Raw genomic sequence first — 26,714 nt, forward strand, 5'->3', positions numbered from 1 at the left:
CTGTATTTTTTATTTTACTTGTTTCTGTTTGTTTAATGTGCCTCACTAAACAATTTGATGTGTGATTGGTACACGTGTCAAACTTCATTATACACTATTTTAGTCCTATCACTCAACAGCCTTAAAAAAAAAAAAAATATTCAACACACTTTTAAGTGATTAAATTTAAACAAATTAAAAAGTTATTGAAATTTACTTAAAAGTCTTAAACCCATACTAAGTAAAGCAATAACTATGATGTTTGGGGTTTAGCAAAAAATAGCACTTACAAGTTGATCAATATATTTAGTAAATATAAATCAACTTAAGAAACACATTTTTTATGTACAGTCATCTACACTAAAATAAGTTTGCATTTAATAAATATTTGTGTAAAATTAATTTAGATTTACTAAATATTCATGTTTATATGACCTTAATTTCCTAGGTCAAGGAATACATCAAGTTCTGAGTCTTTCTGTGGCACATGTCCCCTTGAGGTCAGCACGGTATAAGAGACTATTTACCACGGTGATAGAGTGGATAGCACTACCACCTCACAGCAAGAAGGTCCCTGGTTTGAATCTACCTGCCCACCGCGGTCTTTTCTGTGAGGAGTTTATCCCTGTGCTTGCATAGGTTTTCATTCGTGTACTATGGTGTCTTCCCACAGTCCTCAGACATGCATGATAAGTTTATTGGTGAATCTAAATGCTAATATAAGATTTGTCTGGTTGTGTAGGTCTCTGGCCCAGAGATAAGACTGGTGACCTTGCCAGGGTGTACACACCCAATGACAACCCTGCTAGGCTCCAGACCCCTACGACTCTAAACAGGATAAGCAGTTACAGACAATGAATGGATGGTAGGTTGGATGTCACCTTGAGCAGCAAACACATTGACCAATTCAATATTAAAATCAGAGCAACATGGTGACCATTATCTATTAACAAACCTAGTACACAATGCTAGTTACAAACTAATTGTGTTTTCTTGGCATCTAGATAATTGTCACACTCCCCTCAGGTAGGGTTCAGTAATCATGCCCCTTAAAAAAAACATAAAAAAAAAAAAAATCAAACATGCTATGCCTTAACAGCTATATGGTGAAACTTGATGCAGTACAAATTAGGGACACTGTGACCAAGCAAGAGCTCAAAAAGTTAATTACCTACTGCTACGTAGCTAACAAATAGTAAGATAATATTTTTATTTTTTAAATATAGTTAGAGTTTCTTCTTAATAAACATTTATTTGTGCAACTCAGAGTTACAAAATATGATACATGACATTTCTGATTTAATTATTCTTAAGAAGCTGTGCAATTTTGTGGACAGCCTAGCACAGCACAGCTCTAAATGTTTATGGAACACAAACCTACCTGAGCATTATCATACAGGCAAGATCCATTGTGGTCAAAACCAAAAAGTTCCATTTCATCAAACATCTCTGTGTAGTGATTTTAGGAGGAAGTGGAAGTTTTTTTTAAAACTAAGGAGTTTGAGTGAAAGTTTTGACTTTTGTTTTTCCTAACTCAAAATTTAGTCAATATAATTGAACTATATGTTTTTTTAACAAAAAAATAGTAAATTACAATAATAATTTATATACATAAAGTTGTCAGTTTGCCTAGAGATTCAGGAAAAGCTCACCTCCGGCTGGATGGCTTTGAACACAGGAGCATCCATGAGCGTAATCTGGCCCTGCAGGAGATAAATCACAACACATGTCACACTTGCTACTTTAAAATTAAGACAAACTGACCAAATGTGGTCACAAACGGGTGATATGCTATTTCAAAGCCATTTCTTATGAAGCAGGTGTGTTTGACAGTGTTCACTTTTTGTTCCCAGGGCTGTTCTTCCACTTATAGCAGATTAAAATTAAGCTGTGTAAAGAGGCTGTGTAAAAGACGTGAAGATGCTTGAAAGCAAAGAAGATCAAGAGTGCCCCCTTGTGGCGGAACAGGGACCATTATTACAGCCAAGTACAAACATTAAAATCTGTATAATCAAGAGGAAAACTCATTTGATTTATTTTAACTGGGAAACCTGAGCAAAATTATATCTCATAAAAGGATAATTCAACATTTTTCCCAGTTCCTATCTGATTATAGCTGTCATAGAAAAAGTTTGCTCAGGTGCAGTCAAGGTAAATCTATATATGGCTTGTAGTCGCTGCCAAAACATCATCAATTATTACTAATTCAAACTCTGACCCCATTTCATGTTCTATCATCCTATCCCCTCCTGTCTCAAGTCAGCCCATAAAATTTGTGCTTAGTTAACATTTTATTTTTCTAGAGCACTCACAAGTAGTTAACTAGACAGAGCAGCGCATGCACAAACACAAACTTCACTTACTGCATATTCTTCAGGGGTGACCTTTAGGACATCAAACACAACAGCATCAAAACTCTTTTTCAGTTCAGATGAAACCTTATCACTGAGAGATTCTGAGCTGCTGCTCTTCTGGAGAGAAAGACAGAAACAAAGAAACACACACACACAATAAGTTGCTTTATGAGGTTCAGAGAGTTGAGATGCAGCATCAAGAAATGAACACAATGGCTGTGTTGTAAATACGCTGTCCTGCTCATGGAATTGAGAGGTATGCAAGGTTTGAGCTGAGTAAGCTACCAACATGCTATTTAAATGAGAATCTCTAAGAAATGTGTTGACTTATTATCCAAGTCAGAAAATAAATAATGAACTATACTTATTAATCATATACTAGAGCTTCCAGTGCTGAAATATATTATAAGAATTCACAGGGTAAATTTGTGAAAAGATGTGGATGCAGATCGAGAGTGGGAGTGGCATCACCTCAGAGACTGTTGCAGCGGTGGTGGTGATGCTTGATTGGCCATTAGGGAGGTCCATCATTCCCACACCAACAAGCTCTAGCAAAGGAGATCATTCATCATCCTCAGCTGCAGCAAAGCCCACCGGCCAGGCCCTCTGAACACACAAACAGACACACATACACGCAAACAAATACACAGTATGTGGGAGTGAATGCATTTTACACCACATCTCCGACACAATATTACTGTCCCTCCATTCAGATCAGGCCTCTTATGCAGCTCACAGCAGGAGCAGGACCAACAGCTAGTTGACACAGGTTAATCTAGGTATCTCATTCACCATTACTCACTCCTAACTTAACTTATAACTTTAAACTCACGCTGAGAAATTAGTTATGTTTAAATCTGAGATGGTGGTTAAAGTATTGAAAAGGTTTGTGCATGGTATATGGACGCACTTTCACAGCCTGTAATTTTCAACACGAGAGAGGGGAGGACAGAAGGAGCTTAGACTGAGCATTAGGAAGAGATGTTTTTAGAGAAAGCAGCTGTCCATTAGAGCCACAACATTAAACAGCTTACAACCAACTCTTGAGTACTACCTACTACAAATACTACATATACTCTGAGGGACAAGGGCTTCCTTTAGTGGATGAGTTAATACCACGTACGTCATTATTGATGCTTGACAAGTGCACTGTTTACTTTCGTCTATCAAACACCAAAACTTAAAAAAAAAAGTACTCAAAGCTGTAACTTTTCCTGAAAGGTTCACTCAATTTCCACAACTTACACAATTTTTTCTATGAACCACATAATCAATACATCGTTTTAATACGAGCAACTAACGAATGTTACACGAGCATAATCTTCTTTAGATAATAGTTAACAATCGTAGAGCTTCAGAAATTCACAAATTTAAATAATCTGAATCCCCACCTGAATATTTGGATAGATTGCAAGACAAATTATTTATGTTCAAGGATATTATGTTTGTGTCTACATCTTTCACTGATACACCGGAATTGTAATTGTGAAATATTTTATGACCATGGCAATATTTAATTTTCATTAATATGTTTTCCTGCCTAGGACTGAAAATTCCTTGGAGACTATTCTTTGCCAAAAGCACAGAGAGACTGTAATGAAAAAATATAAACCACTTAGAATACCAAATGCCAGCAAAGGCATCCCTTATGTAATTGCTTGTGTGTGCGCGTGTGCGTGTGTGTGCTCTTCCCTCCAGAAGAGCAGCAGCTCTGAATCTCTGTCTTTTTGGCTCAAGGCTCAAACTGTAATGGTCTGTGCTTCAAGAACTATTAGCTGGCCTGCACAGTGGCATTGTGCTAAACCAAGAACAAACAGCAGTACATCATGTGAACTTCCTTCATATGGTTTGACAGTAGATAATAATTGCACAGGAAGTAATAGCTACTCTGTGTTTACAAGTCTGAGTCTGTCTGTTCTTCATCTGTAATTACCTCACTTCCTGGTATAATACCTACATACAGAATGATCCTATCTTTCTATATGAGGTTTGCTAGGACAATGAATAAAATGTCCTTTGGGAGATTTGCCTACGGTTACCATGCACATATAACCTACTATATCTCATATCAACAGCTACAACTAAACTTTATTAAATATATATTGTTTATATGAACTACCCTTCTTTGTTTAAAAAAGGAGACACGAACAGCACACAGACATACCTCTGCTGTGTCCAAACCTCCAAAATAAGGCTCTACTTACCAGTTGTGTGTCAGATGAGCATAGTTCTGGAAGTGAGGTTAGTCTGTCGTTCTGTGTTGTCGTCTTTGTCGAGGTCTGTCTTTCACTGAGGCCAGCTGCTGGTGTCTGTGTGAAAGGAAAGGAACAAAAGAGAAAACAGGGAGACAGAGAGAAAGGCAGCATGATTCTAATGAACATATAAACCCACACAGCAGTAGTTGAGCATCGGGTTGTGAGGCAGAAGGCCGCAGGTTCACCCGTCCAGCCACCAAGGGCCAACTGGGTTCAGGTCCCCAGTCCAGATTTAAAAAATAAATAAATAAATCGGAGAGTTGCAGCAGGAAGGGCATCTGGCATAAAAATTCATGCAAAATCAACGTGCGGAACACTGTGGCGACCCTTAAAGGGACAAGCTGAAAGCCGCTGATATACAAGCCATAAGTAACAAACACAGGCCCCCCCGAAAATAAACTCATGATGGGATAACTAACCATTAGCTAAACACAGGAGAGAAAGTTTAACAAGAATAACCAAATAAATTTGCACTAAAATGTCTTTCCTGTTGTGCCTTGGTGCAATTATATTCATATATTCATTTATATTCTATAACTTCATTTTACAGAATCACTGGGGCTTTTTGCCTCTCATTTCAAAATACAGCAATCATTTTATAATCCCATTAGGTGTCAGGATGTACCCATCATTATCAGCCATGACACAGCAAATTAACCCATGGCCTTATGTTACCTTATGGTCCCCACGGAGGAAGATGCACAGATGTGGAGTTTGGGGAAAACTTGCCGCTCGTACTATGAATGGTTATTGTGCACTAGGAAATACTCCTAAATGAGTTATTGGAACTGGTATCAAGACAGAAGAAAATCTAATCAGTGCATAAATTGCACCTAAATACAGAAAAAACAAAATCCCTAGATCAAATAAATTAGTCATATCAGGAGTGTGACGCTCGGCTTTCACACCATTTGTCTATGGGTGCAGGTAAAAAAAAAGTGGTAGCATGCATGATGCTCAGTCCTGCATGTCCTACTGTGAAGGTTATGAAGGGTATACTCCACAGGCGGGACCTTTTTGGGGGCTAAAATGATCTCTCCAAGACTTACTTTATACATGTGTTTTTTCAGAATATGTAGAGAAAAGTCAGGGGAAAAGGAAAAAAGGAAGCCACACCACAGTACAAGCCAATCTGCAGCAAAGCATGTTCAGCCATGCTGATTGATTTTTTTGTGCTTAGAAAAAGATTTTCTCTCAACAATCAGTCCATAGAAAGCAAAGAGTTTGACACTCAAGATTTAACAGTATATGATTTTGATATTTCAGTTTGCATTGTGTATATCAACTGTAAATCATATCTAGCTCCCTGCCTCTAGACATTACATGGTTTAAATTAGCCAGCAGGTGTCTCACTACTCTAAGAGATAAAGGCTGTGTGCTGAACTTAGTGCAACTCAGTATCACTGGAGACAAATGCTGCATGTTGAGAGACAGCAGTTGGCCATTAGAGAGCAAACAGTGGAGTAAGATTTCCACAACAAAAGTAAACTCTAAACCTTTACAATAATAATCCATCAGATTTGAACTCAAATTAATTTAATTTGAGTTTCAAACAGCCTTTGTGTGCTGGGAATGTAGAAAAAAAATGTCTACACAAACTTTACATACAGGTTAACATCTGCAGCCTGTGTGTTATTGTTGACAACAATGTTCACCTGCTTACACCCAGATCAAAAGTAAACAACCCCAGCGAAAGCATGCTAGTGCTTGTCTACTGTCAGTTTGTTGTTTGTCTGAATGATTTGTCAGTCATCGTCCCAAATACCAGACCAGTTTTTATCTAACTTTACACACACACACACACACACACACACACACACACACACACACGCTACTTACAAGACACCCTTCTCATCCAAGTGTGCTTCGGGATTGACCCCATTTCTGCATCACAAGGACAATACTTCCAGAGGACATGACTTGGCTTAGAAGAAAGAGCAGAACATAACAAAAGAAGAATGACAGAAAGTGGAGTCATGATGTTGGAGCTTATAGCTGAGGATGTCTCAATCTCAAGCTAAATGGGACTCAATACACAGCATAGCAGGTGTTGTTGAATCAGACTGTCAGCCTCTCCCTCCCTCTATCCATCCTCCTTATGTTAGTAATTTCCTGAAAATCTTTCTGCATTGATAGACAAAAATATTTTCCAGCCAGTAAATGGTATATATGCAATATGTACCCCAAGGGCCATATACTGCAAACACAGGATGTCAGTGTTTGTGGGAGTGTGGGAACAACTTCAGCACTTACTCAAGAAAGTCATTTGAGTCACACAAAATTAATCACCAACAATTTTTGAATTATTATTGAAATAAAAATTCCAAAGAAATTTTGTTTTCATATGTGAAGGAGTTTTTAACACAAATGCCAAAGATCTGATGGCAGCAGCTTCTTAAATGTTAAAAAGTGCCTTTTCCCCTTGTCTTACTTCAGCGTAAGTCTTTTAGTTTTGGATGTTTTAATAATACAAGCAATTATTATATTTTTACTTTAACTTAAATCTTACAATCCTAAAAGTACTACTAATCCCAATATCATCACATAAAGTTCTCAATGGGTGAGACAGGCTGAACAGCATAGCATTAAATAGCATCTACACTGATTGGTACATTACCGGAGAGCAGAGCAAATAGTTGATCCTAACAGAATATTGATCCCACCCAAATGGGATATTAGTATGACATGGTGGGTGGTAATATTCTGGTAAAAGTGCTTTTGAAACTGTCCCATTAGCCTTGACCGTCTGTTACAGCACCTGTTTTAGTCAAATGTCACAATAATAACATTTACTTTTAATAGCATTTACTACTTAAATAGTGGCAGTGCATCCCAGATGTCTCTATGTAGAAGAACTGCTGCAAGAATCTAGCATTGAATGACACCAAGCACCAGAATGCTCTGAGCTCTAATCTCATATTCTTTCCTAGGGTATGGTTATACATGTCTACTCAGAAATCCAACATGGTACGCAAACAGACAACAAAACACAAAAGGGAGAGCCTGTGTATGTATATGAGAGATTGAATGTGTATCAGTTTCTTGAGCTGTACCTCAAGTGTAAGCTTAAAAGGGTTAAAAGCTGTGAATAAAAGATCAGATATCTGTGATTTGTGTAGTGGTCAGCATTAAAAGTGAGTTGTGTTACTTCGACAGCTTTGATAACTGCAGCCCAGCAAGGCTCACTTCCCAATCTGCTCCCACTGTGCTAGAGAGCAACACAAATGTCCTGGTCTCTCATTCTCACAGCAAGAGTCAGTGATGTTCTAATTATAATACTCTTCGTATTTTCACTGCACAATTACTTTTAAAAATAAGAGAGTGAAAAATCATTTATTTCTACATACATTTCATCGTGCTTTATTCAGACCTGCAGTGCCCCCTCTGCAGTGCCCCCCTCTCTGTCACTGTCTTTATAATGCATGCACTTTACAGACACTTGCTTTCTGTTTTGCCTAGCACCAGCAGGGGTCGATGCATGTTAAGAGCAAACAGCAGACGCACCAAAGTCAGGGAGCCAAAGTGGGTCAGTGTGTTGAGCTGTGCACTGAGGGACGTGACAGCCCATTAAGCTGTGCCCTCTTCTTCTCCAGTACACACACACACACACACACACACACACACACACACACACACACACACACACACACACACACACACACACACACACACACACACACACACACACACACACACACACACACACACACACACACACACACACACACACACACACACACACACACACACACACACACACACACACACACACACACACACACACACACACACACACACACACACACACACACACACACACACACACACACACACACACACACACACACACACACACACACACACACACACACACACACACACACACACACACACACACACACACACACACACAGACTACAAGCTGTTAGCATCTGTAGACCTGCAAAGTCAAAGCGGTTATCTTTTAGAAAAATTATCTTTGAAAAGCCTGTAACTAACCACAAAAATAGTTGTGGCATTTCAATAATGATATGCCAGCAAAGCCTAGATCAAGGCTCTCTAGGCTCTAGTCAAGCCTCCCAGGGGAACATTATTGATCTGGTGGTAAGAGTGCACAGGTTGATCACACACAGCATGTGGGTGCATGTCATACCCATTCGACATACACTGCTTTTACTCTGCAGGTTGACTGTTCAAGGAGGAGATTGGTGGCGCTGCATGTGGACTGTGAATGTGTATCTGCGTGTGAATTGGAACATGACTAACAGTCCCTTCACACCAGCACTTAACATGCCACTGATGTCCTGATCTATCTCAAGGTCAATAAGTGGACAGAGACATGTTTGTGGTAGTTTGGACCAGTAGGAGTTGACACAGTTTTTATGTAACACCTAGGCATAGCCCAAAAAGTGGTCACAGATCTACATGCACAAATAATTACAATATAAAGTGTTTAAAACAAAAACACATTGCTGAAAACCCGAACCTCCACATAAAAACAATGTCTTTCCTTTGCACCCAGGCTGTCTCACGGTCTTCTGGGAGAGAGGCTTACTTATTTTCACACACTGAACAGTTTTATCTTTTTGAGGAATCCCTCAATTGTTAGCCAACACATGATATAGTTCTTGCTGCTTTGCTATTAACACAGAAAACACAAACAGGTAGTGAACTTTCATTTAATGGATACACAATCATAAAAGAAGCCTGTCCACACCTGATTTGTCTTAATAACTTAATAACAACACAAAACCAAGTCATAAAGTCTAATATTAATTTATGCATTTTAAAAGGGCAACTTCACAAATTTTTTAGTTTAGGCTGTAAATATACAATAATGCTTTTAAACTACTCTCTGACTTCCCTATATTAAAATATTTCTTTGGAAAAGCAGGTTGACCACGATCGCAACCTCCATAGCGTGACCAACAAGATGACATAATCTGATCCGAAGTTTCCTCCTAGTGATGTCATATGGATGCTTTTTTAGAGCCAGATGAAGAGAGATTTTCTAATATATAGAAGTCATGGAGAAGTTTAAAAGCATTATTGTATATTTACACCCTAAACTAAAGCCATGGGGAGCAAGTTGAATATTGGTAAAGTACAGTACTCACACACAACTACCTACCCCCCCCTTGTCGTCTTGTCCCTCCGTGCCTTTAGCTCTCTGGATTGATAATTAGGGTCAGGCTTTACAGAAAGGCTGTGCAAGCCTACCATTGCTTCTGTCTTCTTCTCCCACATTGCTCATTGACACAGACTGACTTGGTATGTATAACTCTCACAGAGGTAGAGAAACCCTTCAGTAAATTTCCTGCAGTCCAGCACCACACTATAGGGTGAAAACTACACAAACTATACCTACGCATACAAAGACTCAACTGATGCTAGTATCTTATTACCAATCATTAAGAACCTATGATGCCAACCTTATGAGAAGTGGCGTGTGTCAGGGCCCCAGAGCAACCGGCCATCATGTGTGGGTCAAGCACAGGCCTATAGTTTGTGTGAATCTGTGTGCCATCTTCAGCCTGATTTATGGCCCAGATTGGAATGGGCATGAAGCCCAGTCTAAGTTCAACTCTGCTACTGAAGCCTGGGTGACCAATAAGTGGGGAGAAAAAAAGAAACAGGGGGTGGAAGAGGAAGCTGAGAAAGTGCAGAGGTGGCAGCACGCTGATGTTTGTGTCATTCACTGCCTGGACTATTACCAGGGAAATGCCAGTCTAACAATACAGGGCAACAGAGCAGTCAGCCAGAACAGTAATGTTTAAAGGAAAGCGATATGATCTCTATGTCTTCCTCTATGAGTCTCCTAGGACTGGCACTAGTCAAACTCACACCAGTGAAACCTCTTCATGGACGACGAGCAAACACTCATTCAGGCTTAAAGGGATTCTGTGCACCAGATATATGGGTAAAGCCATCACACCATTACAAATGAGACAATGTTCTCCGGGTACATGTGAATGAATATGTGCATTCACCCACAGTTTTTTGAACTACAGTGGCTTTTATTTAAATATAACTGGGTTCATCACTAATATATTTTGACATTGATTTGTGGGCATTTATTTTATCAGATTAGTAAAAAACAAATATGAATATTTATCTTTCAGTTACTATCCAGAGAATTTACGACATTATGATATTGTATACTGTATTTTAATAATTCCATAGACAAACATTTGGTGACAAATTTGTCAATACTGCTCTCCTTTCGGCTTTATCCCGTGGGTTCGGGGTCGCCACAGCGGATCATTGTCCGCATGTTGATTTGGCACAGTTTTTACGCCGGATGCCCTTCCTGACGCAACCCTCCCCAATTTCTACCGGGCTTGGACCGGCACTGCATCGCTGGGGAAGGGGGAATGGGCTGTTAGGGGTTCAGGGTCTTGCCCAGGGACACTTCGACATACAGCCAGGGCCGGGGATCGAACCACTCACCCTGTGGTCCGTAAGCAACTGCCTTTACCAACTGAGCTATAGCCGCCCCGGTGACAAATTTGTCAATAAACTGGGTTAATTTTACTTTCACCAAATGATAGTGTTTATCAAGCCCAACACTGACATTAACTATAACTACTAATCCTTTAACTGGCATTGTAACCGTGCGGTTGACTCTGAAAACGTTGGCCGTTTATCCTCATTCACCTCTATACACAACATCGATTATATCCACTGGGTGGTGACGATGCTGTGAAGAAATAGTATTGTGTGAAAGCCGTTGAAAAAAAACAGAAGTGACTCGGTGCTGCACAGCTCCTCAGAAATGACATGGAATCCATGTAAAAGTTGAAGTTAAAAAATCTTTTCAGATAGAATTTTAGACACCCTAACAATCATATTTTATTTGGGCATAAATCAGATAATAAAATATATATATCTATGATTTGTCTGGAAATAGGGTCAACCACTCAGTTGAGCTGCCACTGCAAGGAGGCAGTTTGATCAGCCTAGCTCAAGAGCCTAGTCCTTCGATTTGTAAGCTACACAGACATAATTATATCAAAAAGTTTGCCTAATTGAGAACACATTACAAATATCAATCCCGATTCATATGTGTAAATATCTCAGTTGTGGCTTATATACTTTTTGAGATAGAGCTGTCTGAACCCACACATGCAGTTCTGGATTGCAGATTAGCGTCATTCATTTGATGGTGAGCACTGCTGTTGAACAAATGATCACAGCCAACCAGCTGGTTGACCTGCATAAAAATTCTACCGTCAGCAGTTTTACTTCTCATCTAAAGTAGCATGTTTCAACTGAGACATTATGACTTCCTAACAGGCGACACTAGAATTAAAAATAAACAAAGTGGAGTTTTCTAAATGTTGGAAAATATGAAAATAAAAATGTGGCAAAATAACTCTTTGCTTGTACAAAAAAAATGTTCCATTGAGTCAACTCTTTAGTCTAGTCATTTGGACATGGAATGTTATGGCCTATACTTAAAACTCCTGTAAAATAATTTGAGAATATTAAAGTAAATGATAAAAAAAATAAAAAATAAAATTACATATTTAAAAAAGTGTTTCCTTACAAAAACATACATTATGGAATCTAAATTGTTTTATAAATATCCTGATCATATAGGATGCCAACTTCTAACACGTATGAACTAACAGACATACACTGGAATTCTGACACTCTTCTGACTTTTAGGAAGGTTGTATGTGTGAATGCAAATGTCAGAGTGAAACGCTGCAAAGATTATCGGGACAATGTCCTTCAAGCCCTCTAGTGCAATGTCCGTATCATGTGCATGTAGCCCATTGCTCTGTCCGAATCATCAGGAGGATTAAAAGCGAACAAGTGGGTGTGTTGATGATGTTTCTATCACTCAACTGTTGTTGTAGTCTAGTGATTGAACCTTTTTATATTAGATGCATGGGTCCGATGTGCTGCAAATAAAACAGTTTCCAACTGTGTTGGAAGTTTTATATCATGTTGTGCCTCCTGGCCACATTGATCACACATGAAAATTGAGCAGATTTTCACGTGCGACAATCTCCCACTGTGAGATTACATGTCGGAAAAGCCACTACACAATGTCCAAGGCTGAATTCGACTAACATGGTCTGAAGCTCATATGTGAAACAGGCTTATGTATAAAAGGCAGTTGTAAAAAGGTACCTAATACAAACGCTTGCTCTGGCAGGTTGCATAGCTCACTGCTTAAGGTTATTACCCCCTTAACAGACAGAAAGACAGGCTCTGCATGTGAGGGTAGGGAAAAAAGACAGCAGCAAGGAGAACAGGAAAAAGAGGAGAGCGAGGCACTAGTAGGTCAGGAGAGAAGAGACATTCATTACTACAGCAATCTGGGACTCAAGAAACCTTCAGGCACCAAAAGCTCTTAGTACATTTTTACATACAACAAAGCTAATATGAATTACACTATATATAATATTTCTAATACATTATCTAATATTTAATAGTCTACTTATATGCTGGTCCTCTACCAACATGTAAATGCAGGTTCGTTAGCATTGCGGCTAAAAACTAAATCCTATGGGAAAGACCGTCATGGTACCACAAATAGAGAAAAACAGCATTTTCGTGGACTAAATGCTAGATGAGCCCACAGGGTATTTTGAGCAAGAAACAGATTTAGACTCTGTCTGAGATATAGCATGCTGAAACCTGACTAAATGTACAATTACATGTGCACAAAAACACAAAACACCCACAGTCCTGGCACAACTTCAATCTAGAAATGACACACTCTTTAGTTCACATTGAATATTTGGGGGCTCCATAAAGGTCAGCAATGCATCAAAAATGGACTGTAATACAATATTTTAAGAGGTAGTTTTATGAGGTATAATGAAATTAGAGGAGTGGCTTGAATCCTAAAGTGCTTCCACTTCACAAAAAATCCACAGACCATGTCCCGTCTCTATAAGAATGAGCTCATCCTCTACCAACAAGTTATCTTGTCCTCGTTTAGGTGGGCCTACTATTCTGAGATCCCAAAAAAAGCAGTGCACCAACCACTTCTAAAACACAGATTGAATTGTCTTTAAAAGTAATCATGCTATAAGCTAATTACCATTGGTCTGAGATCCTGTGTTATGAACATCGGAACTGTAATTAAAATTGATTTGAATATAACCTCGTTTTGCTAATACTGCAGAGTTTGCATATTTGAAAAATTTTGATCCAAAACTCAATTGACTTTGAGTCTGCTTCACTGAGCATGACTGGGATAACAGGCCCTCCCATCCAGCTTAACACATACACACAGTGTATCATGCATGACTTCCCCCAACATGGCATTGGCTCCAGGGCCTGATAAACTTGCCAATTACAAGTTACAACAAAGTCAGCAGTACTGCAGAAGAACAATTGAGTAGGTAAATTGACGAGCAGTGCAGAGAAATAAAACGTGTGTGGTTACTACAGGTTTTATATTATCTATCCATCCCTCTCTATCTATTTATACACACACACAGTCAACCAAAACTGTTCAAAGAGGAACAACATGCACACAGTTGTTTACTCTTAAAGTTCACTAGGCCAGAGGTCACATGGGATAATAAAACATGACACCACCAACTCAGGTCAAGGAAAAGAAGACAGATTCAAAAGGACAATAGTAAGAAGTTTAGTCTCAGATAGAACCAGAGAGCTGGAGAAAGCAAGACAATGACAAAAAAAAGCAAATCAGAAACAACAACTCAATGTGATGAAAACTTAGGCGAAGATTTCTTACTATTCCCATTAGACAGCACCAATAAAAGATGAATTCTTGTGAGTGAGTGAGTGAGTGAAAAATGGAAGAAGAGCAACAGCTGAGACCGGAGAAACAGCTGTATGTCTTTGACGCCTGCACTACTCCCCTCCCCCTCTTAGTCATCCCCACTACCCCTGAATGTGCCCCTCACACTACTTTTCCTGATCCTCCTCTCTCCCACAGAGCAACATGGCCAGGGGCTATGCTGTTTGTGTGGGGCACCCAGACACACCAATTACAATGTGTCTGAAATACACAGATGCTACTGGTTGGAGCCTCAGTTCTTCTCTTAGGACAAAAACAGACAGCATGCATGTGCCACTAAACATTCATTTTTTGACTAAAAATAGGAAAGTCATCGTTTCCAGCAGCAATGTTGCCATCCCTTCTTAGTTCCCAAAGTCTTTCGACCCAAATAACCTCTGAGGCAAAGGGAAACCAGATAATCATCACATAGGCCTGTCTATCAAGTCTTTCTAGGTACTTAGATTTTTGTCAGTTTCCAGGCCTTAACACTCATTGAACACAGCAATTTTTCTCTTTTTTTTTCTCCCCTCTTCCTTTCAGCTTATCTCATGAGTTCAGGGTCGCCACAGAGGACCATTTGTCCACATGTTGATTTAGCACAGTTTTTACAATGGATGACCTTCCTGATGCAACCCTGCCCAATTTCTACCGGGCTTGGGACCAGCCCTGCATAGCTGAGGATGGGGATGGCCTGTTGGGGGTTCAGTGCCCAGAGACACTTCAACCTGTGGTCGGGAAGAGCGGGGCGCGGACCCTATGGTCGGTAGGAGGCCAACTGAGCCACTGCCGCCCCCCAAAACTCATCTGATACAGCAATAACAGTCACATCTATGAGTTTCTTTTCAATTGTTTTCACAGGACAGACATATTGAATCTGAGCATATAAAATAAATGCTGCAAATGACTATTAATACAAAATATTGAAAATTTATACCAACAGCTAATTTGTTTTAGCAGAGAGCCTAAAACCTATTTGGTATGTGGTAGGAGGAAACCAATAAATTCATAAAAGTTACATAAATGCCATATTATGTAGAAAAATGTAATGCGGTTTGAAAATCTTTCAAGTTAAAAATAATGAGTTACAACTTCTTACAAACTATCTAATTGTAATAATTTGAGGTTTAAAAGTGTTATTTTCTACACCCTATTTTTTCAGACACTTGAGTCTGCAGTGTATAACTACAGGCATGTAGGTGCAAGTCTCCTTCTGCATGTTGAGACGCGACCTGTGGGAAACCTGACAAAGGCGACAGGAAACAGGTTGTCTCAGTCGCAAACAAATGTTAATGGAGTCTTAAAGATGACATGAAAAACACATCTGCACAAGCAGTGAATCATCACCATTCACTCAGAGGAAGTGGATGGGGGGGAAGTAGGCAAAGAACAGAACAGGTGGCGAGGATAAAGTCTTACAGTTGCATGCATAATGTAAAGGAAAGACCACAAAAGAAAATGTTGGGAGAAGAAAAAAAAACCAAAGAGAAGAGAGAATAGAGTGTGAGAGGTGGAATCTCATTTGTCCTTATCTGATGTATTGTCTTTGGTAGGGTTCAGGACCGAGTTTCCATGACATAACCAAGGCTTGGCTCCCAGTTCAGCTCCCAAAGCCAAAACACTCAGGGGGCTTAGACAGATAGATGAGGCTGTGTTGTGAGACCACAAAGACTTGCTTCCAGCACTGACACAGACCGGTGGTTTAGGACAATATGCAAGGGAAGTGGAAGGGTGCGGCATCTGTCTATTTCTGTACAATTGGGCCAATGGTGGGATAACGGATAACGCTCCATATTCTGTGTCTGTAGAGTCATAACCACAGTTCTGACGCCTACTTTACTCAAAACACCAAAGCACATAGACCAGTAGTAGGACCAGCACTCAGATGTTACAGCTCTAAATATTAGATACATTCCGTTTTTCCAAGCCACAAGACAGAGTTTATGAGTGGATATACTTGGTTGCTAGTTAATATTTCGCTTTACTATGTAAAAGATAATGCAGTCTACTAAAACAGCCCCACATAAAAGTGTTGTGCTAATATTTTGTTAATCTCCTCTCCTTACTATTCGTGAGGGAAAACCCGGTGTTCTCCAGCCTGTGTGGTGTCTTGCACTACACATAAAGCATTGTTGCACTGTCCCTTTTTCTCTGTATTCTCCAAATGAAACTTCCTCTAGTGAGAATATCACATATGCAGGACCTGCCTCAAAGTGTCAGGTGGAATGAGAGTCTTATAGCTGGCAACCTGCAAGCCTGTGTCCTTTTATTACAATCCTGTTCCTGAACTCACCTTTGGCCCTTGGCCTAACAACAATTAACACCTCCAACCTGACATACATCAGTTAAGTCAACTGAGCTAATGGCACCTTTTAGTTTTAGTGAAAAATAAAAGTTGACCAAGGACAAATGGGGTGTAGAAAATAATCTACTGATCATAAAAAGTCAGTATTTCTACATTAGGCTTCATTATAAACTCTTTTATAGAGCATTTTTCATCCTGGAGTTTTTTACTATCAATACTGTATGTGTGTGTTTTAACATCAATAATTTGTGTTAAATTAATAACAACAATATCAAGGTTTCCTTTCAACAAAACCAATTAATTAACATGTGCGGCCTCCAGAGTTCTGTATTTTATTTCTTGTATTAAAAGCCTCATAGCAATTTGTCATATTAGTCTCTCTGAATATAATTTTTTGATTGATGTGTTTTTGCCATTTTATTATTGATCAGTGATTGATCTTTGTGTCTGTTTCCCTGCGTGTTTTTTTCTGTGTATATTTTCTGACAAGTATTTTCACTTTGAGTTCAGACACTATTAACCTGAAAAAAAAACACATTATTGGAAACACACAATGTTTTATTTATCCCCGCCAATATTATAAAACCAATAGTCTTGTGTTTTTCTTTTATTATATGCCATATGTCGCCCGTCCCTTAATGTGGATGCATTTCATTGTCAAATTTAAAAGCTATAAAAATTGGTGTCCCATATTTTACAGAAATGTGACCAGGCTTGTCTATACTTGCATGCAGCAAGTATAATAATAATTGATATATGGCTCAATGTTTTACTGTTCTTTGGCAGACATGCACCACGCAAATTTTATCCTCACTATTTTCATCTGGCCATATCTGATAGATTCTAGCTGACAAAGGCTAACTGAAATATAATGAGTCAATATTTTGAAAATGATGAAGGCCCCGTCAGCAAAAAATCTGAACTGATATTTCAACACTAGCCACAAATACAAAAAAACCTACATACACACATTTTTATGAGCTTGACCATGAATCAGGCAGCCCTGAAATTTCCTCAAAATTTTTGCCAGCCTAATGCTGGATTCAAAGCTCAACCTTCAGTAAGAGTCACTCTACTCAAAAGCATGTTAGGTGAAAGATAGAAGTATGATGACAATATACATTTTGAGAATTACACATATATTATCCATTTTATATAATGTTATGCCAATAGTCTGGTTAGACATCCATCTATATCCGTCATATTTTGTAACATTTATATAGGAGTACTCGCAGAGCAAAAAAAAAAAAATAATCCTTTTTCCAGCCATATGTTCAAGACAATAAGGTCAGAGGAGTTCTGCTTCTTTAAAGCTTAGTGCATTTTCGCACACCTGTTACAAAGCCCTAACGGTAAACAGGTATCACATACTATTTAAATAGCTTATTTGTGTATCTCAAATGCAGTATCAAAATTTGACATGTACTAAAATCTGCCCCAGAAAGAGATCCAAAAAAATTAATAACCAAACCATAGAGTAAAGCTTCATGTATGTTCTTACGCTTAGTACACTAAACATAGGAAGCAAGAAGTGTCGGGTCCTGTGCTTTGGGTCCTATGAATGTAGTTTCTATTACTGTAGCACAAGTGACATTGAGTAATAATTACATAAAATGAAATTTAGGCAGCCAAGGGACAAAGATGCCAAGACCACAATATAATACAACATACAAAAAAAAAAAACACAAAAAAACAAAAAGGTTGAAAATACAGTGATGTAAGGGGGACAAATTTGTGGAGCAGCTCATTGATGTGTGAACCACACCCTTTAGTGGCTACGTTCAGGGTAGAACATCCTCAAAGCGCAAGGTCTTCTGCTGTTGTTCAGCCAATTGCAGTGTGCCTTTAGCAGGATGTATGTCTTTGTGTAATTTAAGAGAGAGATCAGTCACAAGTGAGCCTCTGTGTACAGTGTCCACTTCGCTGTTTGTGTCCAACTGTTCTCAGTGGCTTTACTTCCCCTAAACAAGAGTGGTGATTACAACACAGCAGGAACCACATGGTAAATACACTAATAACAATAACAAGAGACTGTTTGTACTACTTCCTGAAATGCGGTTCTGTGTGAAACGAAAAGCACAAAGCCAAATCTATGCAGTGGAAGACAATGCCTACCTCTAAGATTTATGAAGAGAAACAAAGGGCATGCGTTATTCTCGTCTTTTATCTCCCTCTCACACAGTCAGCTAGTCAGGTGCTAGCCAAGCTTACAAAGCTCACAACACCCACTTCAACCAACTGCCAGCAACATTAATAACACCTCATATATATAAAAAGGTGTTTATCAAACACACAGTCATACACAGTAATTTTATCAGTTCTCCAAAACAACTTGCAGGGAGGTGCAGGGAGCTTTTATATTACTCTCAAAAAATAACTGGAGTTGGATGGCTTTGTAGAATCAACATAAAAACCAGAGCAGAATGAACACAGATAACTTGCTCTGTATTTGTTCTCATGCTGACAGAGCCGAGGCTGGAAAAACATCAGAGAAGGAGTGTGACGACATGTGACTTCACACTTCCATCTGTGCTGAATGGATATGCCAGACACATGCGTAAAGTTACCCTGGCAACTGAGCAACAACACTGGTTGAAGATCACAAAGAGTAAAAGCTTGATGCAGACCAAAACGTCACTGGAATTTGTACAGCACCCAGAAAAAGGCTAAGATGACTGCTTACACACCAAGAAGTCCCATAGTCAGTAATGATCTATATATTGTTTCATACAAATACACGTACCCTGCATCTAGCAACATAAAAGTACTCTGTAGTGAACATGACTGAATGCAGAGCAGAGAAACATAAACTGAGAAAGAGCAGGGGTTGACCTTGGTGACGCAAAAGTGCAACAGTGTTTTATTCCTTCACTTGTAAAACAGACAGCTCTGAATTGGAGAGGGGAGTTTCATTTCACACGCACAGATGTAATCTCTAACTAATCACATTTGCAGGCCTTGGACAGAGCAGTTACACCACAGTGCTGAACAGATGGGCCTATGTACATGAGGCATCTCTAGGATTAGCCTGGGCTGGAAGCTTGAGGAGGTATGTAGAGCTCCAGAGGGATGGTTTCTAAAATGTCACTGGAACACAAATGTGATTGAGAGGAGGATGATTTTCTCTCTCTGAATGAGTTTCAGTTAAGAACTTATATCCTTCAAAGACAAAGCACTTAGCCACAGGTGATTGTGTCTTATACACAAAGTCATGTAAGCAAAAATAAAAATAGTACTCTAACCTAGTGAGCTTCAGCAAAACCTCCAGGCACTCACAGTTTATGTTGGCAAGCAACAGATATGCAATGTGACGTTTTTGTTTACAGGCAGGAAGAGAGACAATGAACAGGAGTAGGCCAAAGAGACACAATGATAAATCAAAGCAGAATTTGTAAATATGCATACCTATGCCACATGTGCTGCTGAAGACCAACAGCACAAATCTGAATAGAACACTTAGTCAACTATGTTTTATTGGATTAAAACATAAGCCCAGTAAACTAGTTGGACAAATGTTTCTGATGCACACTTTACACAGACTGATCACTCTAAACTTTGACATATAATAATTGGTAACAACTTGCAGCTTTCCCCAAAGTTTGGCCTTAACCAGACAAAGTCAATCTGAAGAAATTCCAAAGAGATTCCTTCTCTTGCATACAGAGAAATGATGACCTCTGGTATTTGGAAAGTATTAGGTTTCATCTCTTCATTTGGGTTAAGTTTAACTGTGGTTTTATTAAATTAACTAACTAACTGATACAAAGCAGTCAGGACTGTTATGATTGCCATTATCAGCATTATCAGATGAACAAATACATTCAGCATTTCTTTCATGACATTATAGCCAAAATTAGATTGTTTTTGCATAATGTGCCAAAAGCAACAGCCCTGTAATGTGCCAAGTCATGAGTCTTAGGCAGTGATCTCTGGGTCAAATGTGAAGTGTTGAGAACTGCAGATCTACACAGCCATGCTACATATCAATATGATACATTCCTTAGAAGTGTTTGAAATGGGGTGAGTGGGGAGAGGTGCCAACAGAACCTTCAGCTTAAAATAAGTCTTTGACAGCTAATATAGCTGGCTCACTCATGTGTTAAAGAATTTACTACTATGCATATGTTTATATTTACAACATGTCACCAGATTAATTTTTAAGGAAAAGGTCAACACACATTCCTAAAGTGGGGACCCTCGTTCTAAATTGGGAACAAATTCAGAACATAAGAGCTAAGTTAGAGTCTAACTAATGATGACTGATATGATACGTCTACATATTGATTTTTAACTCTAACACTGTTGGGCATATAGTTACAAGAAAGAGATGCATACATAATTGAAAACTATCGCTTATTTAAATTGATATTATTGATCCAGAAATTAGATTACATTATAGGAGGGCGCATGTAGAATAGCTTGCTGAGTGTTGGTGCTGAAATGTTTGGTCTTATTTAAAACGCATCTACCAGCTGAACCTGGGAGGAAGCTGTGCTCTCAAAAGCCCCATTTACATGATTTGCCTATAATGACGAAGCGGTCTCCCCTTTACTGGGGGTAACATTTGTGCCTGTTCTATAGCCCAAAAATGTCATAGCTAACGCTGCTTATGTTACCCCCGTGCACAGTATTGTTTGTGGGTGAACCCACGCCACACCCTGAGCACCCCCCGGAAGAAAACTGTGCAGGGGGTTCACCGCCAATCAGCTATTCGGAGCAGAGCCCCTGCAGTGGGTATGGCTGCTAAATAAGGTCCGCTGGGCTAACAGCACAAACTGGTCAAAAACTAGTCTTTCTTCTCCATAAACAGAAGCAACCCAACGTTAACACTTTGTTAACTCGCCTCCTATCCCCACTGCTTTCTCGGAGATTTCCACATTAGCATACCCCTCGCTAGCTTGTCTTGTTAGCTTGATGAGGGAGTGCATGTTTTATTGCTCGCATTGGCGTTGTGTCAAACTCATCGGTGCCGCTTTTTGATGTGTGGTGGGACGACGGTACCTACTCGTAGGTAAATTACAAATTAAAATAAACTAATGTCGTATGGCTATGCATACACTGCATTACAGAGTGAGTGGGAGTTACTTTGCGTTTATCTTATGGTTTCTCTCACATCTCATTATACGCTCCTCTAGGTGGATGCCGATTTACTCTGATAAGGAAGCATCCTGCATATAAAAACAAACACACCCAAATCGGCCGTGGGGCTAAACGTTATGTTGAATTGCTATATCGACGACTGGGGATCTTCAAAATTAAGCCACCAAAAAACTTTGCCTTTTACTCCTGTAAAACTCACCGCTGTACTCCGTTGTCTTGTGTTTTTCGGATATTCCAGTGGGTTCATGAGAGGCCAGCAGACAGCTAACAGTTGCAGGCTAACACGTCGGACACGACGATGCTCCTCGCAACAGCTGTGTTCTGTTTTGAATGAGGGCTAACGGGCGGAGCTACCGACCAACAAATCAGCCCACCCTCTATCGAAGTCCTGGCTTAGTCTTCCACACACAGACCTTTTGTCTGTGCTTCCATCATCTACAGGTTGCTAATACAGTGTCCGTTAAAGCCGTGGCTGATGAGACTCGCGTACCTCCTGGTTATGGTGTTGTGTATGGAATAAATCGCCCAGAGAACTTGAAAAAGTTCATGTCTTTGATTGTGACTCCCTCTTGTGGTCCGACCATAGTTGTGCTTTGCTTTGCCCCAGTGTCAGTGAAACCACACTATATACTGAAAGTATCTTAATGGAAATAAATGTTTGGGGTTTTTTATTTGTTTGTTTGTTTAAATCTTATTCGGCTTTTATTACTCATAAATAAGAGTTGTTCTGACTTAAAGTCTCTGAAATGATGACTGAACACTCCTTATAAACATCAATCAACTCATCAATTTAAATCTATAGTGTGTAACATTCATATGTTTTTAAATATAATTATTTAAAAACATTAAATATAATTATTAAATATATTCAAAACATTAAATATAATTATTTAAAAACATTGAATACTGGACACATCCAGTACAGATATATTTTGAGCAAATCTTGCCTCTTTGACCAATCAGAGAACAAGAAACATTTCTGCTTGATTTGCAGGTTTTTTATCATTCCTCTGTATTGTAATTGATCCAAAAGGTGCTATTAAGTGGTAACTGTACTTCTGCTAGTTCTTGAAGACGTTTCACCTCTCATCCGAAAGGCTTCATTAATTCTGACCATCAGGCATTAGAGTTGTTAAGTCTTTGACACTTCAGTTGTCATCTTGAACTTTTTTTTCAACCAGGTTGTTGGAGTCACATGAGTTAAAGTGTGAACCACCGTAGAACCACCTCGGGAGTGAAGGCAAATATAGCATTGAACATGTTGGATAAGTTTGATAAGTGGTGTCACAGGACACTTCCTCTGTTAAGAGAGGGTCTTTGGAGTCTGGCATGAATCAGTTCATTTATATGAATTGTTATTTATATGAATCAGTTCATTTATATGAATTGCTATTTATATATTGTCATTTATATGAATATTTTTTTTATATCAACAGATGAAGTAATTTGATGAGTTGTTTGTGTCTGCAGTTTGCCCCTCTGTGGAACCAGGTTGGCTTCAGGCTATGTACAAAAGCAAAACAGGCCTTACACCTGAAAAATACAACACCTACATCTGAATAAAATGACAGTGAATAACACTGTCATTTTATGTCAATAGCTAGATCTGAATGACGCATGTACACTATATATCTGACTGTTTTATTCGAACCATGTTACATAGTACAGTTTTAGTCAGTAGGCACTGAAGTTATGAAGAAGTACTGATCTTCTTGTCCACTCTATTCTATGTCCTAGGATTGTTCCTCAAGCAGGTAATATGTCAGTTTGGAGATGTCCTGCACTTTCTCTTGCAGCTCACCTGAATAACCACATGGCTGTTATATGCCTCCTTCAACCAGTCAAGTTGCAGTTGCCCACAAAGCCTTCATATGATACTAGCAGAGTCTCTTAATGCAAAGGGCTGTAAAGTTAACAAAACTGTAATAATAAAATGTTAGATAGAAACAAAAATAAATACCTTTAAATTTTGATCTAGAAATGCTCTTTTTGGAAAAATTTTTCTATAAATCTTTTGGGGCATCCCTGTTACTCATGTTTTAAGATATATTTTATGCTGTATCCAGTAATGTGTGCAGGTGGTTTTAGGATGATGTTCCCAATTTTACTGTTTGAATATATGCATGATGTTCGCAAGGGTTAATTGCATTTTGCTTACACTGTATAGTGAACAGTTAATGTGTCAAGCACTTAGAAGCTTTACAATTTGAAACTGCACATTTAGAATGTTCTAGACGTAGATGTATACATGTATACATGATGATGTATCATTATTGGTGCAGCACCTGTCTGCATATAAAACGGTTAATATCAACTCAAGCTTTACCAAGTGAAATTTTACTCTTAATTTTTTATTAATCACTACACGTTTTGCCATAATTACCATAATCAGTATTCTTTAAACTACATTGTTTTCCAAGGGGAGCACTTTTACTTTTGTACTTTAAGTAAAGTGGAGATAAGATGCTTAGTACTTTTACTTGAGCCACAGATTAGAAGTGGTACTTGTAGTGGAAAATTCTTTAGGCCAATTCCTTGAGTATTGAGTTTGTCTACTTCTACTGCTTCTGCACACAGTGTATCACATTTTGCAGAGTATCAGTTGTGTAGCTGCAGACTGCTTAGAGTGGGCATGCTGACCTGTTATGGCTTTAATTTTGAAGCTGTTCTTTCCTTGACCGTCTTAACATTACCAAAGCCAAATAATTTTACATTTTTGAGGCACATTAGACAAATCTGTACTATACTGCACATTGACGTTACCGGCACCAATTCTGGTAGTGTTTAAAAAACTGTTTTGCTCTTTTAAAATCAGAAGCATAGCTAGACTTATGGCCATCGCAATCTATTTTAGTTGAACACTTCTTCTGTCTACACACTCCTGTACATTTTAAAGCATGAACTTTACCTCAGGTTAGGAATTTGAAGTGGTACTCCTTTTTGCAGTAAAGTACTTTCATAGGCAAGTACACACACTTTTACTAGAGTATTGAGTTTTTGTACTTCTGCCACCTCTGGGTATTATACACAATTTCTCTGAAGGCTAAGACATTCTGATAACAGCTCCAATTCAAGTTGCCCTTTAACCTTAAAGCTTGTACTTTAACACAACAAATGAAAGGCATTCATTTATTAATATCAATAACAATATCAATGTTATTGCGTTTACATTGCTTGTATGCATTTTGGCATAATTTGACTAATACAAATGTTAACACTCCTCCCCGAATGTCACCCTCTTCACATTTTAAATGAGGTAAACGTGTCCATTTAATTGTTTTTGTTTCAATCACAACTAAGTGTTGTTTGAATACAGACATGTCCTCATTCAAATGACTTAACTTAACACCACAACAATGAAAATTGAGTCAAGTGTGTCACATTCAATCCCCAAATTTGAGTTGTCGTTCCTTTTCTAAACCATGCAGCTTCCTTGCTCTATTCTTCAGCTCTTCTGCCTTCTTTTCATCCTTCTCTGTACCATCCCCAAGTCTGTACATGCGGCTTGCATTGGCACAGCCCCACACATGTCCCAGCTCACAAGCCCTGTTAGCGTACTTCAGAGCCAAGGTCATATCTGGTGCCAGCCCTTTTGAATCGCCCTTTATGTACATAGCACTGAGATTAAAGCAGGAAGGAGCGAAGCCACCTGAGCAGGCCTTCTCATAGTACATCCGACCTACTGTAAAGTCAGGTCCTCCTTCCAAAGCTCGTCCATCATGGGCTAACAGACCAACATTGTGGCAGGCATCAGCAGACTTCTTTCCTCCAGCATTGCAGGAGCGCATGAAACAGGAGTAGGCTTTTTTCAGACACTCAGTCACTCCACCTGATGGAAAAATGTATGAGTTGGACAGAGGTTTTTATGCAGGAAAATTATGTGAAAAAGTATTCAAATCCCTTCCTTCCCTTAAAGTGCTCTAGCAAAGTGACAGAGAAGTAGTAATTTAAAGAATTAAATTTAATTGCTGAATATTTAAATGTGAGTATATCTAAAAATGTTTTGGGTCTAAATATTAAAGTAACTTACAAGAGCCTAGACTGTTGCATTAAAGTCGCCTTTTTACTCTGACCAAAGAATAAAACTGTATTATTTATATGAAGCATTAATCGTATTTAGCTGAATTAAACAGTTAATGTCTGTGTTTTGCTTGTAAAACCTTATTATTCAATGTAGCCAGTTCTTCAGACTTCTTAATGTGATCCTAAATAGTTCTATACATAAGCAAAGAATTAGTACTATCCCATATCTGCGATGGCTATAAAACTAACTTTAAAATGTTTTAACCTCATAGCATTTTGTCCTGAACATGACAGGAGGTAAATGTGTCACACTGCTGCTTCACCTTTCCCTGTGATGTGGTAAGCCCCCAGTTTATAGCAGCTCTCTCCGTGCCCATTTGTCTCGCAGTTATGTTTGAGCACTTGTGCTGCAGATTCATAATTTTTCTTCACCCCTTCTATGTAGTCTGCGAGTCTCTGACACCCTATTAAAAGACACACAGATATATTATGAGGTTAATACATCAAGCGTTCAGTTACCAGCTGGTGTTCACGGTTTTAACACTACTGATGTGTGAACAGCGCAGGTATGTTACCTTCAGGATCCTTCTCTTTGTAGCACTGGAAGCTGTACTCCACTCCCAAATTGTCCAAAAACTGCTTGACTTCGTTTTCATCTTCAAAGTTTACAAGTCCAGCCATTTTTCCCACTAGTAGAGACACTACATATGCTGCTAGTTATGACCTTGATGAATGGGTTAATGAGCAGTTTTAAAAATTCGTCCACTTAAATATGAATTTAAACTAGGCAGTTCACCCCAATCAACTCAATTGTTGTTAAAGCCTGCATTAATAAAACAGGAATAATAATTATTATTATTATAGTTTCACATTAAAGAGGTAAAGAACGCGTGAGCACGATCGTCTTAATGTGAAGTCTACCTGCTTCC

General features: G+C 38.8%; 2 protein-coding genes across 10 annotated transcripts in view; both read right to left on the minus strand.

The window, feature by feature from the left end:
- ralgps2 (Ral GEF with PH domain and SH3 binding motif 2) overlaps positions 1-22,274 on the minus strand; it is a 67,316-nt gene extending 45,042 nt beyond the window's left edge. For 3 of the 9 annotated variants that reach the window (XR_010915091.1, XM_067514613.1, XM_067514618.1), the window contains exons 1-5: positions 21,962-22,274; positions 4,538-4,642; positions 2,805-2,939; positions 2,343-2,450; positions 1,632-1,682 (exon numbers count right to left, since the gene is read on the minus strand). Coding sequence is in view for 8 of the 9 variants with exons in the window: in XM_067514613.1 (XP_067370714.1) it covers positions 1,632-1,682; positions 2,343-2,450; positions 2,805-2,864 (219 nt within the window). In the remaining variant the exon portion in view is untranslated. The remainder of the gene's footprint in view (positions 1-1,631; positions 1,683-2,342; positions 2,451-2,804; positions 2,940-4,537; positions 4,643-21,961) is intronic. The other 6 variants (XM_067514611.1, XM_067514616.1, XM_067514610.1 and 3 more) reach the window with 3 other exon arrangements.
- Positions 22,275-24,877: 2,603 nt separating this feature from the next.
- On the minus strand, positions 24,878-26,699 carry coa7 (cytochrome c oxidase assembly factor 7). The gene is made up of 3 exons (XM_067512805.1): positions 26,361-26,699; positions 26,109-26,249; positions 24,878-25,591 (listed from the first exon to the last, which is right to left on the minus strand). Exons 1-3 carry the CDS (start codon positions 26,464-26,466, stop codon positions 25,146-25,148), a joined length of 693 nt encoding a protein of 230 aa, XP_067368906.1. The 5' UTR covers positions 26,467-26,699; the 3' UTR covers positions 24,878-25,145.
- Positions 26,700-26,714: the final 15 nt, after the last annotated feature.

The sequence above is a fragment of the Channa argus genome, chromosome 8 (assembly GCF_033026475.1).
Source record: "Channa argus isolate prfri chromosome 8, Channa argus male v1.0, whole genome shotgun sequence".
Taxonomy (NCBI): Eukaryota; Metazoa; Chordata; class Actinopteri; order Anabantiformes; family Channidae; genus Channa; species Channa argus.

Excerpts from the sequence above, each read along its gene's own strand:
- coa7 (XM_067512805.1), bottom strand. The coding sequence starts at position 26,466 with ATGGCTGGACTTGTAAACTTTGAAGATGAAAACGAAGTCAAGCAGTTT. Across the intron at positions 26,250-26,360 it reads CAAAGAGAAGGATCCTGAAG|GGTGTCAGAGACTCGCAGAC; the intron begins GTAACATACCTG and ends GTCTTTTAATAG. Across the intron at positions 25,592-26,108 it reads TTACCACATCACAGGGAAAG|GTGGAGTGACTGAGTGTCTG; the intron begins GTGAAGCAGCAG and ends TTTTTCCATCAG.